This window comes from Radiomyces spectabilis (assembly GCF_025331425.1).
Source record: "Radiomyces spectabilis strain NRRL 2753 chromosome Unknown BYT42scaffold_2, whole genome shotgun sequence".
NCBI lineage: Eukaryota > Fungi > Mucoromycota > Mucoromycetes > Mucorales > Radiomycetaceae > Radiomyces > Radiomyces spectabilis.
The window spans coordinates 786,244-809,046 of NW_026251927.1; the positions used below are offsets into that span (position 1 = coordinate 786,244).

At 43.6% G+C, this 22,803-nt stretch overlaps 9 protein-coding genes across 9 annotated transcripts; 4 read left to right on the plus strand and 5 right to left on the minus strand.

Annotated features, from left to right (window-relative positions):
* Positions 1-1,613: 1,613 nt before the first annotated feature.
* BYT42DRAFT_555498 (uncharacterized protein) lies at positions 1,614-2,455 on the plus strand (the record flags this gene model as incomplete). The annotated part of the gene is made up of 4 exons (XM_051566677.1): positions 1,614-1,796; positions 1,876-1,958; positions 2,018-2,255; positions 2,337-2,455. Exons 1-4 carry the CDS (start codon positions 1,688-1,690, stop codon positions 2,450-2,452), a joined length of 546 nt encoding a protein of 181 aa, XP_051427017.1. The 5' UTR covers positions 1,614-1,687.
* A 357-nt stretch (positions 2,456-2,812) lies between these two features.
* BYT42DRAFT_490153 (T-complex 11) lies at positions 2,813-4,058 on the minus strand (the record flags this gene model as incomplete). The annotated part of the gene is made up of 2 exons (XM_051563983.1): positions 2,813-3,820; positions 3,882-4,058. The coding sequence occupies 2 exons, from the start codon at positions 4,056-4,058 to the stop codon at positions 2,813-2,815; spliced, it is 1,185 nt and encodes a 394-aa protein (XP_051427018.1).
* Positions 4,059-5,593: 1,535 nt separating this feature from the next.
* On the plus strand, positions 5,594-7,112 carry BYT42DRAFT_555500 (Ribokinase-like protein). The gene is made up of 5 exons (XM_051566678.1): positions 5,594-5,904; positions 5,964-6,095; positions 6,148-6,385; positions 6,463-6,560; positions 6,619-7,112. Exons 1-5 carry the CDS (start codon positions 5,633-5,635, stop codon positions 6,881-6,883), a joined length of 1,005 nt encoding a protein of 334 aa, XP_051427019.1. The 5' UTR covers positions 5,594-5,632; the 3' UTR covers positions 6,884-7,112.
* Positions 7,113-7,605: 493 nt separating this feature from the next.
* Positions 7,606-8,656, minus strand: BYT42DRAFT_555505 (NAD(P)H:quinone oxidoreductase, type IV). The gene is made up of 3 exons (XM_051566679.1): positions 8,410-8,656; positions 8,199-8,322; positions 7,606-8,131 (listed from the first exon to the last, which is right to left on the minus strand). Exons 1-3 carry the CDS (start codon positions 8,522-8,524, stop codon positions 7,750-7,752), a joined length of 621 nt encoding a protein of 206 aa, XP_051427020.1. The 5' UTR covers positions 8,525-8,656; the 3' UTR covers positions 7,606-7,749.
* An 83-nt stretch (positions 8,657-8,739) lies between these two features.
* Positions 8,740-10,182, plus strand: BYT42DRAFT_555507 (flavoprotein-like protein). The gene is made up of 3 exons (XM_051566680.1): positions 8,740-8,900; positions 8,998-9,190; positions 9,258-10,182. The coding sequence occupies exons 1-3, from the start codon at positions 8,816-8,818 to the stop codon at positions 10,024-10,026; spliced, it is 1,047 nt and encodes a 348-aa protein (XP_051427021.1). The 5' UTR covers positions 8,740-8,815; the 3' UTR covers positions 10,027-10,182.
* Positions 10,183-13,743: 3,561 nt separating this feature from the next.
* BYT42DRAFT_181307 (uncharacterized protein) lies at positions 13,744-14,062 on the minus strand. Its single transcript, XM_051562416.1, has one exon. The coding sequence runs from the start codon at positions 13,954-13,956 to the stop codon at positions 13,789-13,791; it is 168 nt and encodes a 55-aa protein (XP_051427022.1). The 5' UTR covers positions 13,957-14,062; the 3' UTR covers positions 13,744-13,788.
* Positions 14,063-15,204: 1,142 nt separating this feature from the next.
* Positions 15,205-17,069, minus strand: BYT42DRAFT_526376 (uncharacterized protein; the record flags this gene model as incomplete). The annotated part of the gene is made up of 10 exons (XM_051565347.1): positions 17,002-17,069; positions 16,911-16,941; positions 16,756-16,835; positions 16,576-16,690; positions 16,357-16,512; positions 15,985-16,287; positions 15,813-15,917; positions 15,618-15,754; positions 15,384-15,549; positions 15,205-15,315 (listed from the first exon to the last, which is right to left on the minus strand). Coding segments are annotated over exons 1-10 (1,206 nt in total). The 5' UTR covers positions 17,004-17,069.
* A 1,728-nt stretch (positions 17,070-18,797) lies between these two features.
* BYT42DRAFT_555515 (uncharacterized protein) lies at positions 18,798-20,341 on the minus strand. Its single transcript, XM_051566681.1, has 2 exons — positions 19,518-20,341; positions 18,798-19,427 (listed from the first exon to the last, which is right to left on the minus strand). Exons 1-2 carry the CDS (start codon positions 20,087-20,089, stop codon positions 19,106-19,108), a joined length of 894 nt encoding a protein of 297 aa, XP_051427024.1. The 5' UTR covers positions 20,090-20,341; the 3' UTR covers positions 18,798-19,105.
* Positions 20,342-20,609: 268 nt separating this feature from the next.
* Positions 20,610-22,755, plus strand: BYT42DRAFT_610342 (uncharacterized protein; the record flags this gene model as incomplete). The annotated part of the gene is made up of 7 exons (XM_051571388.1): positions 20,610-20,658; positions 20,729-21,066; positions 21,157-21,306; positions 21,380-21,466; positions 21,538-21,843; positions 21,913-22,482; positions 22,555-22,755. The coding sequence occupies 7 exons, from the start codon at positions 20,610-20,612 to the stop codon at positions 22,753-22,755; spliced, it is 1,701 nt and encodes a 566-aa protein (XP_051427025.1).
* Between the last annotated feature and the right edge of the window lie 48 nt (positions 22,756-22,803).

Consider the following 22,803-nt stretch of genomic DNA (forward strand, 5'->3'; position numbering starts at 1 on the left):
CCATCATCCAAGGGAAAGGAAAACAAGAAAAAACCATGACCAATCCAACAGGTGTGGAACATGCTGATCAAGTGTTTCAAAGACCCACAGTTGATTGATTGTCATTCATGGTTGTGATCGTCGTCATCCGCTCCTGAGGAGGCGCAATAGAGAGAGAGAGACGGCATCATTTTACGTTCTGACATAAGATTGATTGTGTAGATTGAATAGCCGCTTGAACCATGGACATCTTATCAGCGCGTGCATGGACGAAACAGTCAATCACATTATGGAGTATACTAATATGGTTCGTTGCCACAATGCTTTTCATCTAAAAAAATGATATGCCATTCTTAGCTCCATCATATATCAAAAAATTATGACCCTGAGATATGCAGTTCAATATCCTACCGATTGTTTCCGACATCATATTATTATATTTTTTCTTCATAGCACCCCACTTGAATATATGCTGCAATCGTTGTAGTACATAACCTTAACGTCAATTGCTGTACTTTTTTCTTTATTTTATTAACCTTTAAGTAAAGTACAACTTGCAACGAGAACCACTGACGTATGCCTTTGTACATGCGATTTGCAAACGAATGATGGATCAAAAGCCCGCATACAGCAAGATGATATGTCTGGCACAGATGAGACCGCTAAATAGTTTTTCCGCCTCATTTGTTGTTACTCCTTTGGATATCAAAGATGAAGTCAAATCGGTGAATAGTGATTATATTTAAATTGTATCGCAGCATAAGCACAGAGTAACCAAGATTCCTATGATTGACTCATGGTTGGCTCTTTCTTACGGTGAAGAGAGAGGTCGAGCTTGTATTTCCAAGTGTTTATTTGTGGATCCATAGTCTCAGTCGACACGCGCACGGTATGGTTGCACCAGTTTACATACCCGTTTGTGATCCTCATAAACAGTCTGCACACAGGAACACAATGATCGAGACATAAAAAAATATTTGTGCTTCTGTGTCCACCAATTACGTATCACAGAGACGGTGACAGGGCAATATTTTAGCTTTTTCCATGCTAATGTGGCAACATTACGTGCCATGTGGATGATCAATACAAGGATACCTATTTTTCCGGTCATTCTGTGCCGCCTCGATACAATCGTATTTGGCAGACGATCATTGATGATGAATAATATGTGGGACAAGTACGAGCTATCCCAGCTCCATGACAACGTTCCCTCAGTAATGCAACCTATTTGGTATTTACTTTTTTAAACGTAAAGATTGAACGCCGTAACTACCAGTGCTATCGTTTACAACCTGCGTACCGTATTCCAACGGCATTCGTATACAGTACGCAACAATACAGTCTCGGTATAATAGAAACAATGTTCGCAATCAAGCTGAGACGTCCAGACTCCTTTTGCTATATAGAGTCGTGAGTTCAAAAAGACTTTGACCTGTTTCGTAAACTCAACGTAACGAACCTTGATATTGCAAGGTTACTCTTTCTCTAATAAAATCCACTGGTAGTATTGTTACTTTCAACTCAATTGTTGCTCAACGTTACCGAACAGACCGCTCCCTTATGCGCACATTCGCAAAGTATTTCGGTCTGACGACAAATCAGTGGTATAACATGTTTGTTTAAGAACATGATGACCGGATGTCATCATATAAATGATCACGCAATGGGCGCTTGTGGATTAGCTCTCTTTCTTTATTTTTTTTGATCAATGACCTCAAGCTCCCACTATCGAGTACCAAGCGATCCTTCCTCGCGCCAGTCTGAAGTGCGAGACGAAAGATCTTCTAGTGGACAAGTAACAGAAAGAAGTTCTCACGGTATTTTTTCACTTTACACCCTCTTCTTCCGCATACTGCGCCATTAACAAGCAATTGCCGTTATTCAACTCTCGTCTAGGGTCACTTGCATACGATCCGGTGTTTTCTTTGAATGGTGAATCTGTCGGTTCCGCATTCACACCGCAGTCCTTGAAGCGACCTGTATGTAAAGCATGTTATCATGTCGGTAACAGCAACTTTACTAAGCAAAAACCTAGCAGGTGTATTGTAATACGCCAACCTATACTCTTGACGCTTGCAGCCATTCTTACCAGAGAGTGACAGTAACCCCTGCTAGTAATTATCGCCGCCCATTGTCTCCGAGGACATTGTACGAGAAAACGTTATTGGCAAATAATCATCAAAACTGTCCTTACTGGACAAAGGTGAAACGCCAGGCGAATAATCGGATGCTCTATTTCCGCCATTTGCCAGCGGCTCACAGTAATGCCATGAAAGGTAATACCAAGTTTCGAACCATCAGGATTGCTTTCCAATAAATCAGACTCTCAACCGAATGTTGATATCTGAAAAATCCAGAACATGCTTCCATTGCATCGGCCACCGAACGTGCATCCTCAACCTTTCGTGGCATCAAGAGCGTCGGCATCGAAGGGATACACAGCCCGTACTGTGGATGCAGAAACACGTTGTGATGCATGTCTATGGAATACCCTTGTTTCCGTAACTGCAAACCAAGTTAAATGATGATGGCAAGTCCTTTTTAATATCATGGCATGATGTTACAACACGACTCTTTTATCATAATGTCAGAAACCAACTATTAGTCGCGTGCTTGGGAATACCAGATATACAGTTGAAGATTTTTTTTTTTTTGAATAAAAACTGGATTCCATCAAGCATTGTCTTCAAAAGCAAGCAGCCCAGCACGCTGGTCAACTTTTTTTTTTTTCGGTGCCCCTGCTGTCGTGAAAAAAAAAGGCAAACATAGGATACACGTATTGTCAAGAAAAAACGAGTCAAAAATAGACTGAAATTCTTCATATGTGGAGATTTTATTCCATGATGATCTCCTTGTACCATGGTAGATATACTTGAAAGTTATGTCGAGCCAGTGGAATCAGTCGTTGACATAATTCTCGAAGTGGTCGACGCACGTGCTCAAGGCCGTGGGTCGCCAGGGTAGCACTGTCGACAAATTGGCCGTTGCTGATGGACGAACGAACAACGGTCCCAATACGCCGTGTTAGCAGGGCATAAACTGCATCATCGTGTGATAAAGTCTTGTCTACCATGGAACGGATCAAGGGAAGATGTGCAGCATCAATGTCGGCATGTTTTTCAATCTCTCCCGAGAGATGGTCAATGTGAGTTGTGTGATCTTTCAACAGTACAAAGAACCGTTTCGCCATACTATCGAACGCATGATTCGGCACTTTGAAATTGCGTGCCAATAACAGTAATGATGCCACCATACTCGTCGCTTGGATTTCGTTTTGACATTGGCTCAACCGATGAATGTCCAGCAGGAGGGTTTCGGGGCATGTCATGGGAGAGAGTGGCTCGGCTGATGTGATGAATGATACCAATGCTTCCTCGAAAACAGCCGTTACAGATAGATCCCGATCCTTTTTGTTACGTTCAACAGCTGTTTCGTCAAGACGTTGTTTCGTATTGCGAATCCATGCCCTTGTTTTGGCCAATCCCGTTTTCCCTTGTGCCAAAGCTTCTGCAAAGTCGGACCGTTCGTATTCTACAGCCATGGGTGTCAGATGAGGTCTCAACATGCGTATTCGAAAGTTGATAAGATCAAGGGTCATTTCGTCTAATACAGCCAAGATTGCTCGCAGTTGCTGCACAGGATCGTCCATTGTAGATATATTTTGAATAGTCTCGTCTCTGACTGGCGCACAAATCCGTAGCATAACTTGTACAATGTCCTTCAGCATCATGTCCAAGTCAAACGTGCCCTTGCTTAAATTCTGACGTATCAGATCCATGTCCATCATATCATCCAGCTGCTTGTATAGTGTGGTACTCGACTTTGCAAGATCCAAAAGAGACTACAAAGCCCATATATTGTAAGTATCCTACCGCAACAATCATACCAGTGTGATATCTTACTTTTCGAACGTCTTCCATAATAGATGCTATGGATTGCTCGGCATTTCCCGATCGAATGTCTTCTGCCAATTTGTCAAAGAAGGCTTGGGTGGCAATCGATTTAACTCTTTCCTCTAGGGCGGATTGCGGTTGGTGTGTCTGAAGTTTAAAATTTGGGTCCACAATGATTTCATGCATCAACTGGTGATTTGTCATCCCCGAAGCATATCCACTCAATATACGGTGGAGTTGTTCCGCAGATACGGCGGTTGGGTCATTTGCTAGTTTTTGAGGACGTGGTGTAGGCGATGATGGCACCGAGTTGGGATCGGAAGACGATGGAAGTTGGGCCAATGCTTTTTCTGCCTCTGTTAATCTGTCCAATGCAGCTGGATTATCGGCAGCAAACGTCACCATGGTCGATCGTACATTCTGAACGTGCATCGTCAATGGTTCAATGGTACAATATTGCGCAAGTCGCAGCAGTTCAAAGTAGTATGCTGATAAATTGACAATCAAAGATTCGCCGTCCTGAGATTTGGAACGTTCCAGAAGCGTGTAATAGGCATTCCAACATTCCTCGAGAGCCCATCGTGTTTCAACATTGACTGCAGTGGCCTGTGCTTCAAGCCAGGCTTCACACTGTCTCAGGCACTGTTTCGCTGACGCTAAAAGAGATTGAAGGCTATCCATTGTGATGTCTGAAGGAAAGAACAGAAAAGTGATGGTGCGTGTGCCTGGCAGTCCTTCGCTTTTTTCTTTTTTTTTTTGAAAAACCGAGAGAAAACCTTTGTTACACCGCTTGAACCACCGCCGCAGCAATTCTTTTTTGACGCACGGATTCCCATTGACAACGGCTTCTTTAACACACATGTTATTCCGGCCGCTGGTCCATTTTGGGTGCTGATGCTTTTACAGGCAACTTTGTCAAGATAGTATTATTTAACAAAATTACAATTTATGAATGATAAAAGACGCTCTTCAATTTATGTAAAAATAACATCTCATGAATGAGCTCAAAACGAAAACAGAAAAAATAGACCTCTTTTATTTCGGCAAATCACGATGGAGCAAAATTGGCTGATGATAAAACCGATAAAGTCAAAGCCCAGTTGGCTATCTTTCCCATAATAATTGTTGGCTGGTTTATGCGATAATGTAGACCGGGTCGTTTTTATAGAAGTCTACTTGCTGTGTATTCGCAAGCAGACTGCCCGACTTGCAGCTGCAAATGGTGCGTCATATCTCCATAGGGCACCGAAGATCGAACATTCAGTTAAAGGCATTAACTCGGTGATTTCAAAATTCCATTAGAATTTTGCCTTCTTCATTTGCAAAATTTTTTTTACCCCGTGCTTAGTTACTATGCCGGATTAATGAACCATCCAATGTTAGGCCCTGTAATAACATTCCTTATTGTCGAATATGATTATTCTTCTGGGTATAACTTCAGCTATTGGATATACAGTTTTTAATTCGCCGAGTCAATCATTACATGTTCCTACTGTTTCAAATTGGCAAGGTGTTTTCTCAAGTCTTCGCTGTAGTGGTAATTTTTTAGAAAATGTGTGTTATGTATCTTTAAGCAGGAATAACTGGTGATTCCCGCAGTGTAAGTCATTTATGCTATCGTAGCTCACTCTACTCATCTTTTTGGCGCCGTGGAAGAAAGTAAGGCATCTCTGATTGTGGTGCTGTATTTTTTATTTACTTTTCGACCTATTGTTTATTAGAAGATACACGAGCGGAGTGTAATTGAAACTTGAGATTCCATGGTGCGACTCGATGGAACTATGGGTTCAGCTCTGGTGGACGCAATGCTCGACCAACCTCAGAAACGCGCACGCGTGCTGTTAGTTGGCCAGATCTACCTTGACACTATCCTTACCGTCGACCATTTCCCCGATGAAGACAGTAAGCTGCGGGCCAGTCGAATGGAACAACGTCGCGGAGGCAACTGTATGAATGCAGCAGAAGTGCTTTCGCAGTCCCATTCCATCGATACATGGTGCATGTCGGCCATTGGTTCAAAGGAAACCACGAGGTAACGTATTCATCGTCAACTAAAGCCCCCCGATCGATTCGCCATTAATACGCTAATAGTTCCTTGGTTGAACAATTAGCAGCCAAAGGCATTAATACTTCTACTTGTCTTCACCGCGATACCGTGACGCCCTCGTCGTACATTCTCCATAGCTTGGAAACGGGATCGCGCACCATCATCTCATGTACTTCGTAAGTGACTCACGGTCCGTTATAAATTCGGTTAATTGAAATATCAGTTCAGTATAAACGATATCACAGAGAACGAATTTGCTCAAGCCCTGGATGACGTATCAAAAGTTCAGTCGCGACAGCCGATATTCGATTGGGTGCATTTTGAGGGTCGCAATATTGTTCAAGTAGTGAAGCAGATTGACTGGCTAGAAACAAAGGCAACAAACGAAGGGTGGCGAGATCGATTAACTATATCTGTGGAATTGGAAAAACCTGATCGGGAACATATTGATCAGTTGATGCCAAAGGTGCGTTAAGCCGGGAGGAGAATTGCATGGAATGCATCAAGACTCATGTAGACTATACTATTTAAATGCTGGTTTAGGGGGATGTTGTTTTCTTTTCCAAGCTTTTCGCTGAACGTAGAGGATATGAAGATGGGATTCAATTTTTGAACGATATGCGATCGCATTGCAAACCGCAGTAAGTGCCAAGTGAGTTGCTGGGTTTTTCTTGTACTCAATCAAACATGATACAATAGTGCCCGCTTGTTTTGTGCATGGGGTGCGCAAGGTGCTGTGGGTCTTGATGATAACGATACCGGCCACCGAGTACCAGCTCCAAAAATCGATCGTATCATTGACCCTGTGGGTGCAGGAGACACATTCATTGCCGGCATGATCTTTGCTCTCCATCAGGGACGTGAGATCTCGAGCGCAATGCAAGTTGCTTGCAAACTGGCGAGCTGTAAAGTGAGTCAAGCCGGATTTGAAGGCCTCATACAAGCTGTACAGCAGATACCTTGAGATTCGCAAATTAAAAAAGGCAAAGCATAAAAACCGCATTTGATTTGTCAAATTTGTCAGCATCAAAATGTATTATATTGGCCATATCATCTGTCAATGCGCTGAATTGTCATATGATGGAGAGTGAGCCCTTGGCAATTTTCTTTGACGACTGAGCTGTTCATCCGGAAAAAGGTTATGCATGATTTTCCAGAATACTATTTATTACAGCGAAACTTATCTCACCATAGTACGTTAGCGGATTGCGTCAGACATGTGCGTGTCATTCGCTAAATTGTTTCTTCATATTGCATCTTTTAGCATTTCAACATGGCTTGTGTCAGACACAATACAGTACGATGTGCAAACCAAATGCTGTCGCTAGGACACCATCGCAATATCACTTATAGTAATACACGGTTAATCCGTGAGAAAATGGTGAAAAAACCCTTGTTGCGCAAACACGGTGCTGTGGTGAGGGAGGTTGACCCATCTTCGCTTACCTCGCCCCGATTAACCGCACATTATGCAAGGGTCTGAAATAGACATCGTCGTTATTGCATGAATTGGGGATTGTGAAAAAAAAAGTCGAGATCGGCAAATTTTTGGGGCCTGCTTGCATGTGAAACGGTCGTGAAAGCAAGTGCGCACAAACCAGGATCAAAGACCCATGCTCTTGATTAGTATCGGTGGATTTATGGTTGCGTTAGACGAAGCGATTGAATAACAAACATTGATAAAATCGTTATTCTATTTTAATCTGGACTATTTGATCAGTTGACAGCTGTCATTATCTGATCCTCTATTTTTCTAGTTGACATTAAGAGATGCTTGCAATAATAACACCATTACTTTTTATTTTTATTTGACAGTGACAGAAAGTATGTCTATTGAGCGGCATTCTTGCCTTGAACGTAGGTGCTAACGATCTTGCCGAAATTTTCGCCTTGGTTGACAGCGATTTCGAGTTCCTTTTGAGTCGGTTGACGTGATCCGTCACCGTTGGCAACAGTACCACAACCGTATGCGGAACCACCAATAACTTCGCTGTTATCGAACAAGTGTGCATTGGCGAAACCAAATGGCACGTAAATCATACCGTGATGAGCAAAATAGGTCACGGTAGTGAGCGCGGTTGTTTCCTGACCACCATGCTGCGAAGCAGTACAGAAGAAGGTGCCAGCAAAGCGACCGGCAAGACCACCGGTAGCCCAGATCTTACCGGTAGCATCCAACAAAGCTTTGATCTGAGCAGGCATGGTGCCGAATCTGAAGGATAAAAATGCAACTCACATTAGCTCATGCTAAAAAAATTTAAGCCATCTCGGTCTTTTACCTGGTAGGAATACCAAAGATGATTCCGTCGGGTTCGGTCAATTGCTCAGTCTTGATCACTGGCAAGTTTGGCTTCTCAGGTACGTGCATTTTTTGCAAGACTTCATCCGATAATGTTTCTTGAACTAATGTTGATGAAGAACAAGAAATGCATGTGTGAGTTGTTTATTGTCTATACAAAAACCTTATTGTTGGCACAAAAGAGCCTTTACCTTGGAAGATGGTGGTCTTGACACCAGCGGATTCCAAGCCTTTCTGCACCTCCAAAGCCAACTTGTAGATGTGGTGGTACATTGTGTAAATGACGATGTAAACAGTGCCAGCCATGATGAACTTATTCTAATTTCTCTTGAGCGATAAAAAAAAAATTGGGAGTTTTGGATTAAACAAGGAAAAAAGCTGCGTCAAATTGCGCGATCAATCCTTTTATGCAATTTCGATTTTTTTTTAATTTTCCGAGGAGTTAAAAAAGGGTTTCAGCTTGGGTTTGCGTGCATGAACAAGCAAACAAAAAGATTTTAAACCCATCCACAGGGTTTTTACCGAGGATTTGGTCTTTACAAAGTCTCTTCTGTTCCACGTTTTTTAAACTTTTTTTTTCATCTCATTCCCTGTGTCATGGCAACAACCAAACCTAAAGTCTATATTGTCATCTATTCGCTTTACCATCACGTCTATAAGCTCTCCCTGTCCGTCTGTGAAGGTGAGTGCAATGTCAGTGCCCAATGCACACGTATCTATTTTTAAATAATCCATTTGTCTTATCTTATCGATCTCTCTCTCTCTCCCCCCAACCTCAGGCTTGAAAGCTTCGGGCGTTGATGCCACCATTTGGCAAGTGCAAGAAACTCTTGATGATACGATTCTCGAGAAAATGCATGCCCCTCCCAAGCCCGACATCCCCATCATCACCAAAGATCAACTCCATGAACCCGACGGTTTCCTCTTTGGCATCCCCACTCGCTTCGGAATATTTCCCGCTCAGATGAAAGCGTAAGTTGGGGACTTTTTATGATCGAACTGGTTTATATTTATTCAACTTCTTATTTTTTGCCACTAGTTTATTGGATGCTACTGGCCAACTATGGGCTTCGGGTGGATTGGCTGGAAAATTTGTGGGAACTTTTTTCGCCACCGCTTCACAGCATGGTGGTCAGGAAACGACCGCTTTGAATGCGGTGACCTTCTTTGCGCACCACGGCATGGTGTATGTCCCCTTTGGCTATTGCGATACGCGCATGTTCAGTAATGATGAAGTCATTGGTGGCTCGGCCTATGGCGCTGGCACCATTGCTAACGGAGACGGATCGCGTGAGCCGACGGAGACCGAACTTGCTTTGGCCAAGATTCAGGGAGAAAATTTTGGCAAAGTCGTCGTCACTTTTGCCAAAGGTAAAGCCTTGGCCAGCGGCGGCAGTGATGTGAGCCAAAAACCGGCCATCACTACAACCAACCCACAAGGACAAACCCAAGTGCAAGATCTTTCTTCCCCCACAGCTGTCGGTACAGCTGCAGGCGTCGCCGCTGCTGGAACCGCTGGAGCTGCTGCGGCTGCTTTGCCTCATAGCGCGGCGGCCGGCACCACGGGCGCAACAGGCACGACTACAGGTGCCACTGGAGATGCCACTGGCACAACCGGTACAACGGGTGCAGCTGGCACGACGGGTACGACCGGTACGACGGGTACGACCGGTACGACCGGTACAACTGGCGCGACCACCGGCACGGGCAAACCCACTGATGCTGCTGCGAATCAACCGGGCGGTGCCAAGAAGAAGAAGAACAAATTGGCTTGGCTTTGCTGCGGTGCAGGTGATACTACGGATTAAGCAACCTATAGATACTATTGGGGCTTTTTGTTTTTTGTATAAAGTACAATAATCTGGAGGTTAACTATTTTCACAGTTTGTCCATATTCGCCAGTACATCATAGAACCTATTGCTAGAAAATTTCTAATTCGTCAAAATAAAAAACGTATAATTTGATAATTCAACAACAACTAGTGTAATGAATTGGACAGCGAATCTGAATATTGCGCTCGATTCTTGTTACCTGCCGTCGATGTTTATCATTGACGTTTCATTGCCTGCCGCTGCATGAGTAATATGTGTCAATGATTGCTTGATTTTCAATCAAACAATTCTCTCGGAATTTGCTGGCAAATGTGTGTCACTGACGTTCTCAATCATCTTTTTCGGCTATAAGACAACTCCATCCTCAGTAATTTCCGTTCCATTGGAGAATTCCAAGTGCCTTTTTCACCCTCATTGTAAATATGGATCCCGTAACTGCCAATGACAGTTGTGTTGGGGCGATTTTTTTCAAAGTTATACAATCTGACGCATTGACGGTGAGGCCTGTATTCATGTACCAATTTTTTTTTTCTTCACCAACTATATCAACAGTTTCCGGAGCTTAAATTCTTGTTCATTATCGCTTTTCTTCGCTACTTTATGTCGTTATTCTTCATGGCCTCATTCTTGTCTTCAACTTTGTCATACTCGCAGACCAGTTCCATAGGAAAATGTCGATTAGTAGCATGAGCAAAACCTGGTGGCGCAAATAACGCTAAGTTTCAGGGCTGCTAGAGATGTCAACTGCTTCGTTGATTGTGGCGATCTTGGGGGTCCAGCACGCGTACACACCGTTGGCTAGATTAACGAAAGCGAGCTCTTTCTTCGACTTTTTTGGAGCCACATCCACTAATTTCCAAGGCACTCCAAAGCATGGCCCCTGGGACCAGGCTTTATTCGGAGGAGTTAAGTCTTAACTTTGGAGACTATATCCAAATAAACAATGATAAAGGGCCAGGGATGGTATTTGCTCACTTCCTCCGTGTAACAGAAAACAAAGAGGTCAAATCAGGTGGAAAGCGCCTCATCTTAATGAGTCTCAGAGACGGAATTCCTGCAATTTTCAACTCTGCAAGCCCACTTCGATTCTCAGAAATCAGTATCGCAATTTAAGCAGCTTCATGGACCGTCATGAACTGATCCTCATTGCCATCATCGCGACATTGCGGGGATGGCATAGTAAATTGTCGATGCGTAGAGACCAAAATAACAGGTATCGCGTAGCAACGATTGGTTTTAGCATCTCAGCAAAAATGCGGATTAATCGTGGATTCGTCATACAGTGGCGCATACATCTGCTCGCTTTCCGGACAGTGATTACAATAAATAGGGCACGCTTCCTTTCTTTATCTGAAACCGGATACCAGTTGTGGCATTAAACGTTCATGTGACCCAAAATCAATTTTTGTCCAACAGCCCCATTTCGCTCTATAGACGTCGGGAAAAACAATCCAAGGTACTTTCTCCAGTTACAAACCAAAAGTGAATTAGGATGAGCAACCTTGCCACAAAAATCTTCCACCCCGTCCATGCGCAATTTAAGGTTCTCGTTGTGTAACGTCGCTACCCAAGTAGGTTGTTTGGGCGGCATTATCCTTCCATTAATCCCGAATGTGACCGCTTTTCAATTGATATAAAAAGAGTGCCTCCAGAAAACGCGCTTCTTTACGCCTTTTTCTGGCTTTTTTCTGGTAAGCCAACTCTTTAATCCTCTTATTTTATTGGTCTAGAAATCTTACCTTTTTTTTGTCTTTTTTATAGTGGTGAGCAGCCTGGTCTGTTCTCTCTTCGGCGCGGCTAAATAACGAGCAGTCTCATGGTGAGTAGGCTTTTTCCCCCTTTTTCTATTTTTTTTTTCAACAAGGCCGTACTAAAAGCAGCGTTTCTTTATTTATTTTTTGGCAGGGCTACGGCGAGCTCTATTGGTCTGGTCCAGGTCCTTTCCTCGGTTGTCCTGGTGTTCGTCAGGAACCATCCCTACCGGTTTGGGCGTTTGGGTTTTCCTTCACCCTGTCAAGCAACGGTTTCTTTATGAGACATGGTTTACAGAGACATCACCCCGTGGCTGCTACTGCCGTCGTTGCTGCCCCCCCCCCCCCAGGTTTATACAGGCGCAACTCTGTATAAAACCTCCGCAGGAGAACCGGTGCTTCCTCAACGGAGTCAGTCATCGACTACGCTTCTTCTTGTGGCAGTCCCCCAATGCAGATGGGCCCAGTAGTGGTGCGGGTTGCCCGTGACCTAGAAGCCTGAATGGTGTTTCCAGAAATTGATCCCATACCCGTTATTCCTGAATGAAGCTCAGTCTAATGGCAGGGTAAGTCGTTGTAACGGCTTCCAGTATTTACGCGCCCTATGAAGGAAGGTAACCGCGTCTGGCTTTTCTGGCCCTGTTTCTGTCTTTTCCCTTGACGCAGAGACCAGGTGCATTACAGGTCCGGGAATGGACAACCGTACGCAGTCTTTGAAGCATAAGCTATTCTGCCGAGCCTGTGGGATGGCGAAGGCATCCCTCCGTAGCTGTTGGAACCTTATGCGGGATCACAAATCGGTCCCAGCTGCAATATGATTGTTTGCAGGAAAGTTGGGAATAAGCTTGATTGTCTTATTCCTGAAATCTAGTATCTATGGACGCTTTCTGTGTGATCCACCCCCACTGCAGTGCAAGTTGGCTGCAGGTCTTTGGATTTAACTGATTCTCGTCCGGAAGGGGGTCTTTTATTTCTTAACCACACCGCAGCGTTTTAGTGGCTGTGGGCTGTCTGATGTGCAAGACTGAAAAGGATTTGTCATCTAAATGCGAGCTATGGAGGGGTTTCCTGCGTATAAAAAATCAAAGAAAGATAATAGGTTCTTCTTTAGCGAATTAACGCACTACCTCGCCCATCGGCTTTGATGGGGTAGGTGTCTCTTCCTGAGTGCGGCGGGGAGGGATTTCTTCTGCCTACATCAAAATAATTAGAAGAAAAAAAAAGCTATTTGGCCGCCTTAGTTTAGTTTTCCTTGTGTGGTTTCCTTTCTTGTGTAATTTATTTCTCTTGAATAAATCACTCTCTTTTTTGACTACTCCATCTGTCACTGAATAATGGAACGTCAGGTGGTTACCTTGAATTTAATCCGGTAAATGGCTCGATAACTCGCAAATGGGCGCCACCACCGAATCTCTCAGCGAACTTCTTGGGCATCGCGCAACTCCATTTCAAACAGAATTACTCACATTCAAACGGGCCGCATTCAACATAACAAAGAGCAAGAATTGGCAGCAAACTTCTTACCCCAGCAATCCTGATGCGCTCCTTTCAACTTTGGTTACATTTAGTCGAAGAAACAACGGTAGTTTCCTTTTTCCAAAAGAAAGTCGAAGATGAATGCGCGACAAAGTACTCCGTCACGGGTGATACTCAAACCAAGACGAAATGGTGGACAATGGTGAGTCAATGTCACAACTGTAATAGGTTATGGTTGAGCTACCGGTTAGCCGCCAGTTCCGTCCAGAACAATGGATCGCCTATTCAAGCTGGATCCACCGGCACACAATGTTACGCACAGGCATGTTGACTCTGGGAGGCCATCTTTTTTTCCGCACCGAAGAGAATCGTTGTTTTCTTTTCTTTTTTCGGCGCATTATTTCGCTTAAGTTTTCTTTGTTTTTGTGCTATGGATATTTGACTGAACCGATTCGATGTCAAATGGCCCAAATAATTTTACACTACCAATGACGATCAATACTCAGATATTCAAATGTAACATCCCTTGTGCCAAATATGAATTGTACGATGGAGAACGTGATGATATGCCGAGGGAAAGCACAACTTGAAGCAAGAGGAAGTTTGCCCGCGCGAATGCCCGAATAATGGCCCCATTGCTTGCATGATCGGAAGCTGATATTGTTGGTTTCCCTTCATTTAACTGAGGTTCAGCTAGTTTTATTTCCAAGTGCGGCTTCGTGCTTTAAATTAAACTATGCAAAAATCATGACGCGCAATCCAATAAAGAACAGCAGCAGATAAAAATTGACGGTATTTCGGCAAAAGCTCTGCAATATTGTAAAAAGTAGGCATTTCTGCAAGCAATTATTATGATGATGATGATCATGTTTGAAAGACGTGCTTCCTTCTGGCCCTATGGAATTCGAGCTTTGGATGCCGAAGCGGCAGCATCCAAGGTAATTATTATCATGATTTATGCTATTTCATGCCCCTGAATGGTTCCGCTAACCTAAACAAAGTCGGCCTCGGCAGGCGGTTTACGCACCCAACTTCTCAATGGGTGCTATTTTCCATTTTCTCCACGATGGTCACCTTTTATGACAAAAACAAAATTATTATATAGCGAGTGAAATTCATAGACACAGGAACCAGAAATGACTACAACCATCAACTAGAATAAAATTTCTTGGACCCACATTTTTCCGTGTTGGTTGCATATGCATCATTGCAAATGATCTGCATATTAAAATACAACAGGTGCGGCATTTGACAAGGGATCCTTTGTTATCAGTGCCGACTGTAATAGTACGTAGCGGGTCGTTATTCGGCATTAAGAATAGTGCACAGTTCTTGATAGCTTATATAGCTTATTTAAACCCGACGAGAAAAATTATGGGAGGTTCAAAAATCATGGCGAAATATCTATTCCTTGTTTGCTTGACCTTGCTTTCTATCTCCACCCTATCGAGCGCTCGCTGGGCAGGCGGCTCTCCACCTAACTGTGTCCCTGGTGAATGTAATGACAACGAAGTCGAAATATGTCAAGCGGCATCACAATTCGAGGCACAGGAGGAATGCGGCGACCCCCGGTGTGCTAACAGCTTTGGCAGGATTCCCTGCATATTCGGAGTCAGAACTTGTTGCCAACCCGCCGATGGGTAATCGCTATTCGAATTAGCTTTTCTATAAAGCGAGCTTTTGTTGTATCAATGAATTTCGTATAGTACAACAACGCAGTTTCCGAATAGGAGCAACTGTAATAAAAAAAATGTGATCAAGTATCATTCCCCCCTGGGTCTCAAATTAGGTTTGTTGTGGCTGCAATCCCAACCCATTTGGAAGCTTCAAATTTTCCTTTCAGTGGCCCATAAGCCGGCCAATGTTCAATAAAAAGACTTTTTGTTCGTTATTTACAAATGGATTGGAAATATGATGATTGCGCGATCAACGCGCAACCGGCCGATCTTCACTGGGAGAAAGTTCGCCAGCAGCTTTCCTCATGAATTCCATGAATCGGTCACCATAATTGTTGGGCGGTATCGAAGAGATTGTATACTGGTATCCATCGTAGTTAGTGGTCCTGTAAAAAGTCGCTTCGTATGAATGTTACATAATTTTTGTACCTTGTCCTGCGTCCAGCTCTTCCAAAAATGTTCTGTTTTTTTGATAAAATTGTACGGTGTCAAAATGTCAATGATACCCATAAAGTAAATTATATCGGTCGGTTCGTCACGATCATTGCTCGATTGATAGCCTCCGTCATCAGCATAAAATATGCACCGTCGTCTCCTGTTGCACAGTACGATGATGAATTTGACCGTCCTTAATGATATGGAACTCCCTTTCAGATAACTCACTCTTCAGACGGGCTTTCGGGAAGCTCCGAAGTATCCAGTTGTACGGGATTAACGTTCTTGATAGCTTTACGTACTATGTGCGCTTGCTCCTGCCTCTTATTCCGCGAGGACGATGGAGGATCATTGGAATGGTTTGTCTATGATATCGAATGGTGTTATCAAATCGAACAGCAGTCATTCATTTTTATGACCTACCTTGACTATTTGCAAATTATCGCGAATGCATTCCGTATTACCTCGTTTCATATCATGCATGCCAATCAATAAACTGTAGTCCATGATATTCAAGGTCTTCAAAAGCTAATGGTATTGGAACCTCAGCGTGAATAACTAATTTTGATTGAATACGCGCACAGATGCTTATTACCGCGACATCTTTGTCCAATTGATCAAGAAAAAGGGACCGCTTTCTAGGTCCAAGCTGCAATCGGCAGTGGTTCCGTTCCCAATTTAGGTCTTTCATCACAGCGCGCGGATTCCTTTCAATTTCCTCGTCAGACGTTAACCTTCCAAAAGTAGATCCTTTGAGATCGTATGTTTCGTGAACATCCTTGTTCGCAGGAAACACGTTCCCCATGACAACAAAGTGAATTTTGCGACCGTGCGGTAATTTGATGCGATGCAATCCATAAAATCGGCACAGTAACGTATTCGGATTCTTGCATACATGCTTTGTTTTTTTTTCGACGATATTTTTAACGACAAACATTTATGCATTATCGAGTGCATGCAAATTTACCTCGTAATAATGTTTGAGGATCTTGCGCATGAATATATGTTCAGAATGACGGATGGTCTTGATAATAAAACGGTAATCGCGCGAGTAGTAGAAGAAACTTCCACTTTTTCCCGGTGACCCAAGCTCAGAAAGGATGTATTTATTGGTCAAGGACATCTACAGAATATGGCGGTTAAACAATGTCGGACCACTGGCATAACACAAAGTCGAAAGATTTACCATGTAATCTGCTGCATCAATATGAAACTTTTCACGCAGATTGCGAAACACCCAGGGAGCATAATCCTTGAACTTGAAATCATATCTGACGCCTGGTGTCAATTCGTTTCCTGTGCTGTAAAATAGACGAATTAAAAACTCGTGACACGAGATGTGTGACTGAACATTGGGAGATCTTACACATCAAAAACAAGTTTATGAGCGGCCTTGAAATCTTCCTTGACCAAATCTCGCTTCATCTTGGCCGACACTCGACCAACCTATGAAGAAAAAAAAAGTAGATCCAGTCAATGATTTTGACGCAACGAAAAATTATTCATTGCAGGGAAACATACCGCAATGCGAATACCCGTGAGCATATTGTACCTAAGACACGATGGGTAAGTGAAAGGCTGTCAAGTGAGCCACCAAAAAGTCGGTACTTACATGAGTTGATAGTTGCGGTGCCCTTCTGCTACTCTTGTTCCAATCACCACTCTGTCCGTGCCATCGTCCGATTCAGCGTCCGAGAAAGCGTGTTGCTGACGGTGCAAACGACGGGCAGCTCGGCGGGAAGTAATCTCCTGTTGCAGTACGGCTTGATCATCCGCATCCAATGGTCCTAAATCCAGCGTAGGTCGGATTGAAAGCGTTGTTCCTGAAGTGGCTGAAGGTGAGGCGACGTCGGGTGTTCTATCTCTTGCCTCTGTTTCCCATTTGTGATTGGGTAGACTGGAAGGCTCTGGATCGATATCATGATTTGGCGCATGGTCTGAGGCTTCCGACCCCGGTACGAGGGGTTTCAGCGAAATCGGTTCAAACTTTCCTAAGGTCTCTGACCGGTTAGGTGAGATGGATGGCACCTGAGAAGGATTGACAGCGTGAGCTATGGAAGGAATGGAGTGTGGACGGACAAGCTGTGGGCGCGTGGCAGGGTTACACAAAGAAGGGTGATCGGAGAGTTCTTGCGTCGCGTTTTGCAAAAGAGCACTATCTGAAACCACTTTCCACGAGTTCGCTTTCAAGGACGAAATCCGTGGTGGACGATTGGACAATTTTGGCGGAGAATGGTTTATGATGGTGAAAGGGGGTGGGTCAATGACAGAAGGCGATGGATGGGAAGGGCAAATGACAAGCGACATGGAACGATCCGATGAATAGCGATCCAACGAAATCAATAAAGAAAAGGACAGAAGGTCAGTAGGTGGAAACTACAGTTTAATTGTGGGGCAGATTGATTCACTGTTTATTTTACGGTTTTTGGCAACGATGTGTGAAAGGGAGTCCAGCGGGAAGGGTCAATGCGAAGAATTACGATCTACGGAAAGAAAAAAAAAAAGGCTCAGCGGTCGTTCCTGCTTCCATTTTTCGAAATTCAACTCCCGCACAGTGCTGGCATTGCAGATCCGACCAGCAACGCACTCTCTGTCACCAACCCTGCTCTCAGCCAGCAGTAACTCGTTGATCATCCTTGTCTTGGTTTGTCAATCATAGTCTGTCTTCTTTTTGGCGCTTCATTTTGGTTGTAAAAAGAGGATTGACAATTCAAAGGCGAGGAAACGGAGGGAGCGTCAATTCAACGACACCAGCAGTAGTAGAAATGATCTGTAACTTACCTTGTTGCCTAATAAAGTTAATAGAATGCTGCATGTTTTTTATTGACAAGTAATATATATGCAATAAAATGGTAACTAAAAAGGATGCATTATGTCGGTCGCTAAAGTGATTTTTATAAAGCTCATGCTAAGTCCGTAGACACCGGTATAACCCTGAGATTGCTGGTCACTGTATACTTCCGATAGTGTGACACCCACTTCCATCATTGGGTTTATAAATGAAGCAGCATAGGTGCAACTACTGATATGTAACGCATTGATATTATATCATCTTTGCAATGGATCTCGAAGAGACTGTAAGCTTTCCTGTGTGCGTACAGTACCACCATGTATTTCTAGTTGATGGATCGTGTTCGTGCCAATAGTATCCGGTATATTTGCATGGAGTTGTATCTAATGTTCTGGACATTTTTGACTGGCGGATAAAATGTTGATTTAGGGACTAGCTTCTCAGTTGTGCTTGTAACAAGTCATTAGCGCTATGGAACGTTAATTGACAAATCATGCAATTGGATCCACCTCGCATATTTGCTATTGATAATCAATCCTATGACAACTGTTTTATCATATTCGAATCGAATGAAATAATTTGTAAATGAATTTTGAACAAGATAAAAAGTATACTATGAAAAATTCTACTGTAAGTAATGCAAGTTTATTGTCAATGGGGGAAAATATGTCCCGTTTTGGGCAATAAAGAATATGAAGTAATGAAAAATAGTGATGTGCCAAGTTATGAAGCATAGACAAGACAGCAACAATGCCGAAATCGAAAAAAAAGTCTATCGAGTGCTTGCCTCGCTTTTTGAACAGAAAAAAAAAAAATATGAAAAACCAAAAAGAAAAACCAGAAATTTGATACTTTGAATATGCGAAAATTATATACAACCGCCAAAATGATACGACAGTGGGAGAGCTGCGATGGTGAGACAGACCTACTGTTGGGCCGGTAGGTCACCATTATGAATACTGACCAAATGATATATCAAGCCATTACGGGTAGAATAGGTCTTGGTGCCTGTACACTCGGGAAAGAAACAAGTATAGAGGAATTGCCGCGGATGAGCGGATTGCATGTGACGAAGCATGTAGGCCTTTCGTTCAAATCGTTCCTTGCAGTCTTTTCGCGGGCACACGAGCGGATCATACTCCGCATCCAGCATGGCTCGCAATTCGGCGGACAAAATCGGTAATTTCTTCTTGGACGAGTGCACCGAGGATGGCTTGGCCTCTTTAGCGGAAGATATCGTTTGGAATCTGGATTTTTTTTTTCGGATATTTGAGATTAGCCATGCTGCACAATTTGGAGTCCTTTCGCCTCTCTTTTCCTTTTTTTGTAACACTTACTTATGATTGACTTCAATGGATATAGTGTGAGCATGCTCCAAGTGATACCTTAAACCGGCCCGTGAACTGTAGGCATGTTCACACGATGGATGCATACATGAATAGGATTTCACGCCTTTGTGAGTTTCTTTGAGATGTTGTTCGGCATCGGCTCGTCCGGTCGAAGTCTGATAACATACGGAGCATACAAGAGGAGGGTAAATCTGATCGATGAAATCCATCAATTGGCCTTTATAATCCGTAGATCGACGTCGCCCAGGTCCGTAATTTTTACTCGTTTCAAATCGTTCCAATCCTTCCTTTCGACGCGGTGCCTCCCCGTCGATAAGAAAAGGTGTACCGGCCTGGCGCCTTGTAGTCGGTCTAAACGATATACCTTTGGGTGGCACCGTTCCGGATTCCTCTACTGGGTTTGTCGCAGACGAATAATAGTTGGAAACGCCTTCGCGATCGTCTTCGGAATCGCTGGATTCGGGCCTTTCGTCACCACCTTCTTCGCGACTGCTTACGCTGCTTCGGCTTTCGCTGCCACTGCTGAGTCGTCGTTTCTTGAGCATGCGGTTGGCCGCCATTCTATATAGACAATGAGTGATGTTTGGTATATAAAAAAAGGGTATGTGGTTCTAAGCAAGAAAAGGCCAGAAAAAAAAAGTTTCCTAAGCTTGGCTGCTTTCTCAACCTACCGTGACTGTAAAGCCAGCGTGTTCTTCAAGGACTCTGGTGAAGACACGGAACTGAGTGATCGTTTGGCAGACAAAGGACTACTCTTTGCATGAACAAGATTCATTTGAACTATAAAGATTCCGTTGAAAAAGAGAAAAAATGGTCCAACCGTCGTGATTGCTATTTTTCCTCTTTCTTTTTTTTTTTTTTTTTTTTTTTTTTTTTTTTTTTTCTGCTGCCTGTTGATTGTAAGTTTCTCAGTCAAATTTGGATATAACGAGAATGAATGTGATTGGCTAATCAGAAGCCAATTTAATAGGAGATTGAAATCTTCCTTTTTGGATGGCGGATGACTGTGGCTTTTCCCATGTCGAGCGACTTTTTGGCTGAAAAGCTAATTTTTTTTCTTTTCCGTCTAAATTATACTCAATGGCGTCTGAAATTGTTGAGAAAGCCAAGGAACTCTTCATTGGTGAAAGTAAGATGGGAACTTAATAGGGCTTGTTATTTGCACGCGTTCTCGAGCTAACTGAGGGGACTGCGCTTAGCTGTGTACGTTGACGAAGTGGCAGGTTCCGATGAAGCCGGTAACGGTACTCAGTCGGCTCCCTTCAAATCCGCCCTCAAGGCTCTTGAAGCCAAAGGCGAGTCTGTCAAGATTTTGGTCAAGAAAGATGAGGAAGGTTTCAAAGAGATTTCCGGTGCTGCTTTGAAAAAGGCCAAGAAGACCCTTGCCGAACAACAGCGCAAGAAGCAGAAGCAGGAAGAACAAAAGCTCAAGCAAGATGAAGAATTGAAGAAGAAGGCCGAAGAAGAAGCCAAGGCTCTTGAATACGCCAAGTCCGTCGTTCTTACTGAAGATACCAGCTTGCCCAAGGCTGAAAAGGTTGGAGAGAGAAAAAAACCTGATTGGTTGCACATGCAACTTTTTTTTTCCTTGTCAGGCACTGACATCCATTGTGTGAAAAAAATATAGATCAAGATCAAGCAGGGTGTTGCTTCTCGCGGTAAGCGTGTCAAGGTGTCCGGTTGGGTTCATCGTCTTCGTGTTCAAGGAAAAGACATGATGTTCGTGATTATCCGTGACGGTACCGGATTTTTGCAGTGTGTGCTGACTGGCAAATTGGTAATAATAATGAGTCATACCATGCTTGCCAAAAAAAAAAATATTCATGCTGTTCCGCTCGAAATTCTTATAGTGTCACACCTTTGACGCCGTTACTCTCACTGTTGAATCCACCATCACTGTCTATGGTGTAATCAACGCTCTTCCCGAAGGCAAAACTGTAAGCATCCTTGTAACATATTCTATACATCTTTCCATCGAGACTCAATTTGTCCTTTCTTTTTACTGCAGGCCCCTGATCACCACGAATTGGTGGTTGACTACTGGCAGCTTGTTGGCAAGGCTCCTGGTGGCGATGATGCTTTCAACAACAAGGTCACTCCTGATGCGGAGCCTTCGTACTTGTTGGACAACCGTCATCTCGTCCTCCGTGGTGAAACCGCTTCCGCTGTGCTTAAAGCTAGAGCTGAAGTGATCAAGGCTTTCCGTGCCCATTACGAATCTCGCGGTTACACTGAAGTGACTCCCCCCTGTATGGTCCAAACTCAGGTCGAAGGTGGTTCCACCTTGTTCGAGTTCAACTACTACGGTCAAACCGTAAGTCTAACCTGTGGACAACTTATTTAAAACTGCGATGGCTAAACCCATTCAAAATTTTTATTATAGGCTTATTTGACTCAATCCTCCCAGCTTTATTTGGAAACCTGTCTTCCTTCGTTGGGTGATGTGTTCTGTTTGGCCGAATCGTACCGTGCTGAAAAGTCGCATACTCGCAGACATTTGTCTGAATACTCTCACTTGGAAGCCGAAATGGCTTTCATCTCTTTTGATGAAATGTTGGAAAAGCTGGAAGATTTGATCTGCGATGTGATTGAACGTGTTCTCGCTGATGAACCTACTCGCAAACTTATCGAACAACTCAACCCTGACTTTAAGCCTCCTTCTAGACCTTTCATGCGCATGAAGTACGCTGATGCCATTGAATACCTTAAAGCCAACGACATCAAGAAGGACGACGGTACCTTTTACGAATTTGGTGAAGACATTCCCGAGGCTCCTGAACGTGCCATGACCGACAAGATCAACCGTCCCATCTTCCTCACTCACTTCCCTCACGAGATCAAGGCCTTCTACATGCAAAAGTCGCCTGAAGACCGACGTGTCACCGAAAGTGTTGATGTATTGATGCCTGGTGTGGGTGAAATCGTGGGTGGTAGTATGAGAATGGACAACAGAGTAAGTGCACAATTCTACAAAAAGTCGGTTTGGAGTGGCGCTGTGGCTGACTATAACTTGGATGATGTGTAGGAGGAACTGTTGGAAGCATACAAGAGAGAAGGTATTGACCCTGCTCCTTACTACTGGTACACTGATCAGCGCAAGTACGGTACTTCTCCTCACGGTGGTTACGGTCTTGGTGTCGAACGTTTCCTTGCTTGGCTCCTTAACCGATACACTGTGCGTGATTGCCAGCTGTATCCCCGTTTCACTGGTAGATGCACTCCTTAGATTGTCCTCTTGTAAAAAAAAATAAACTGCAAACAAAAGGTTCAGTAA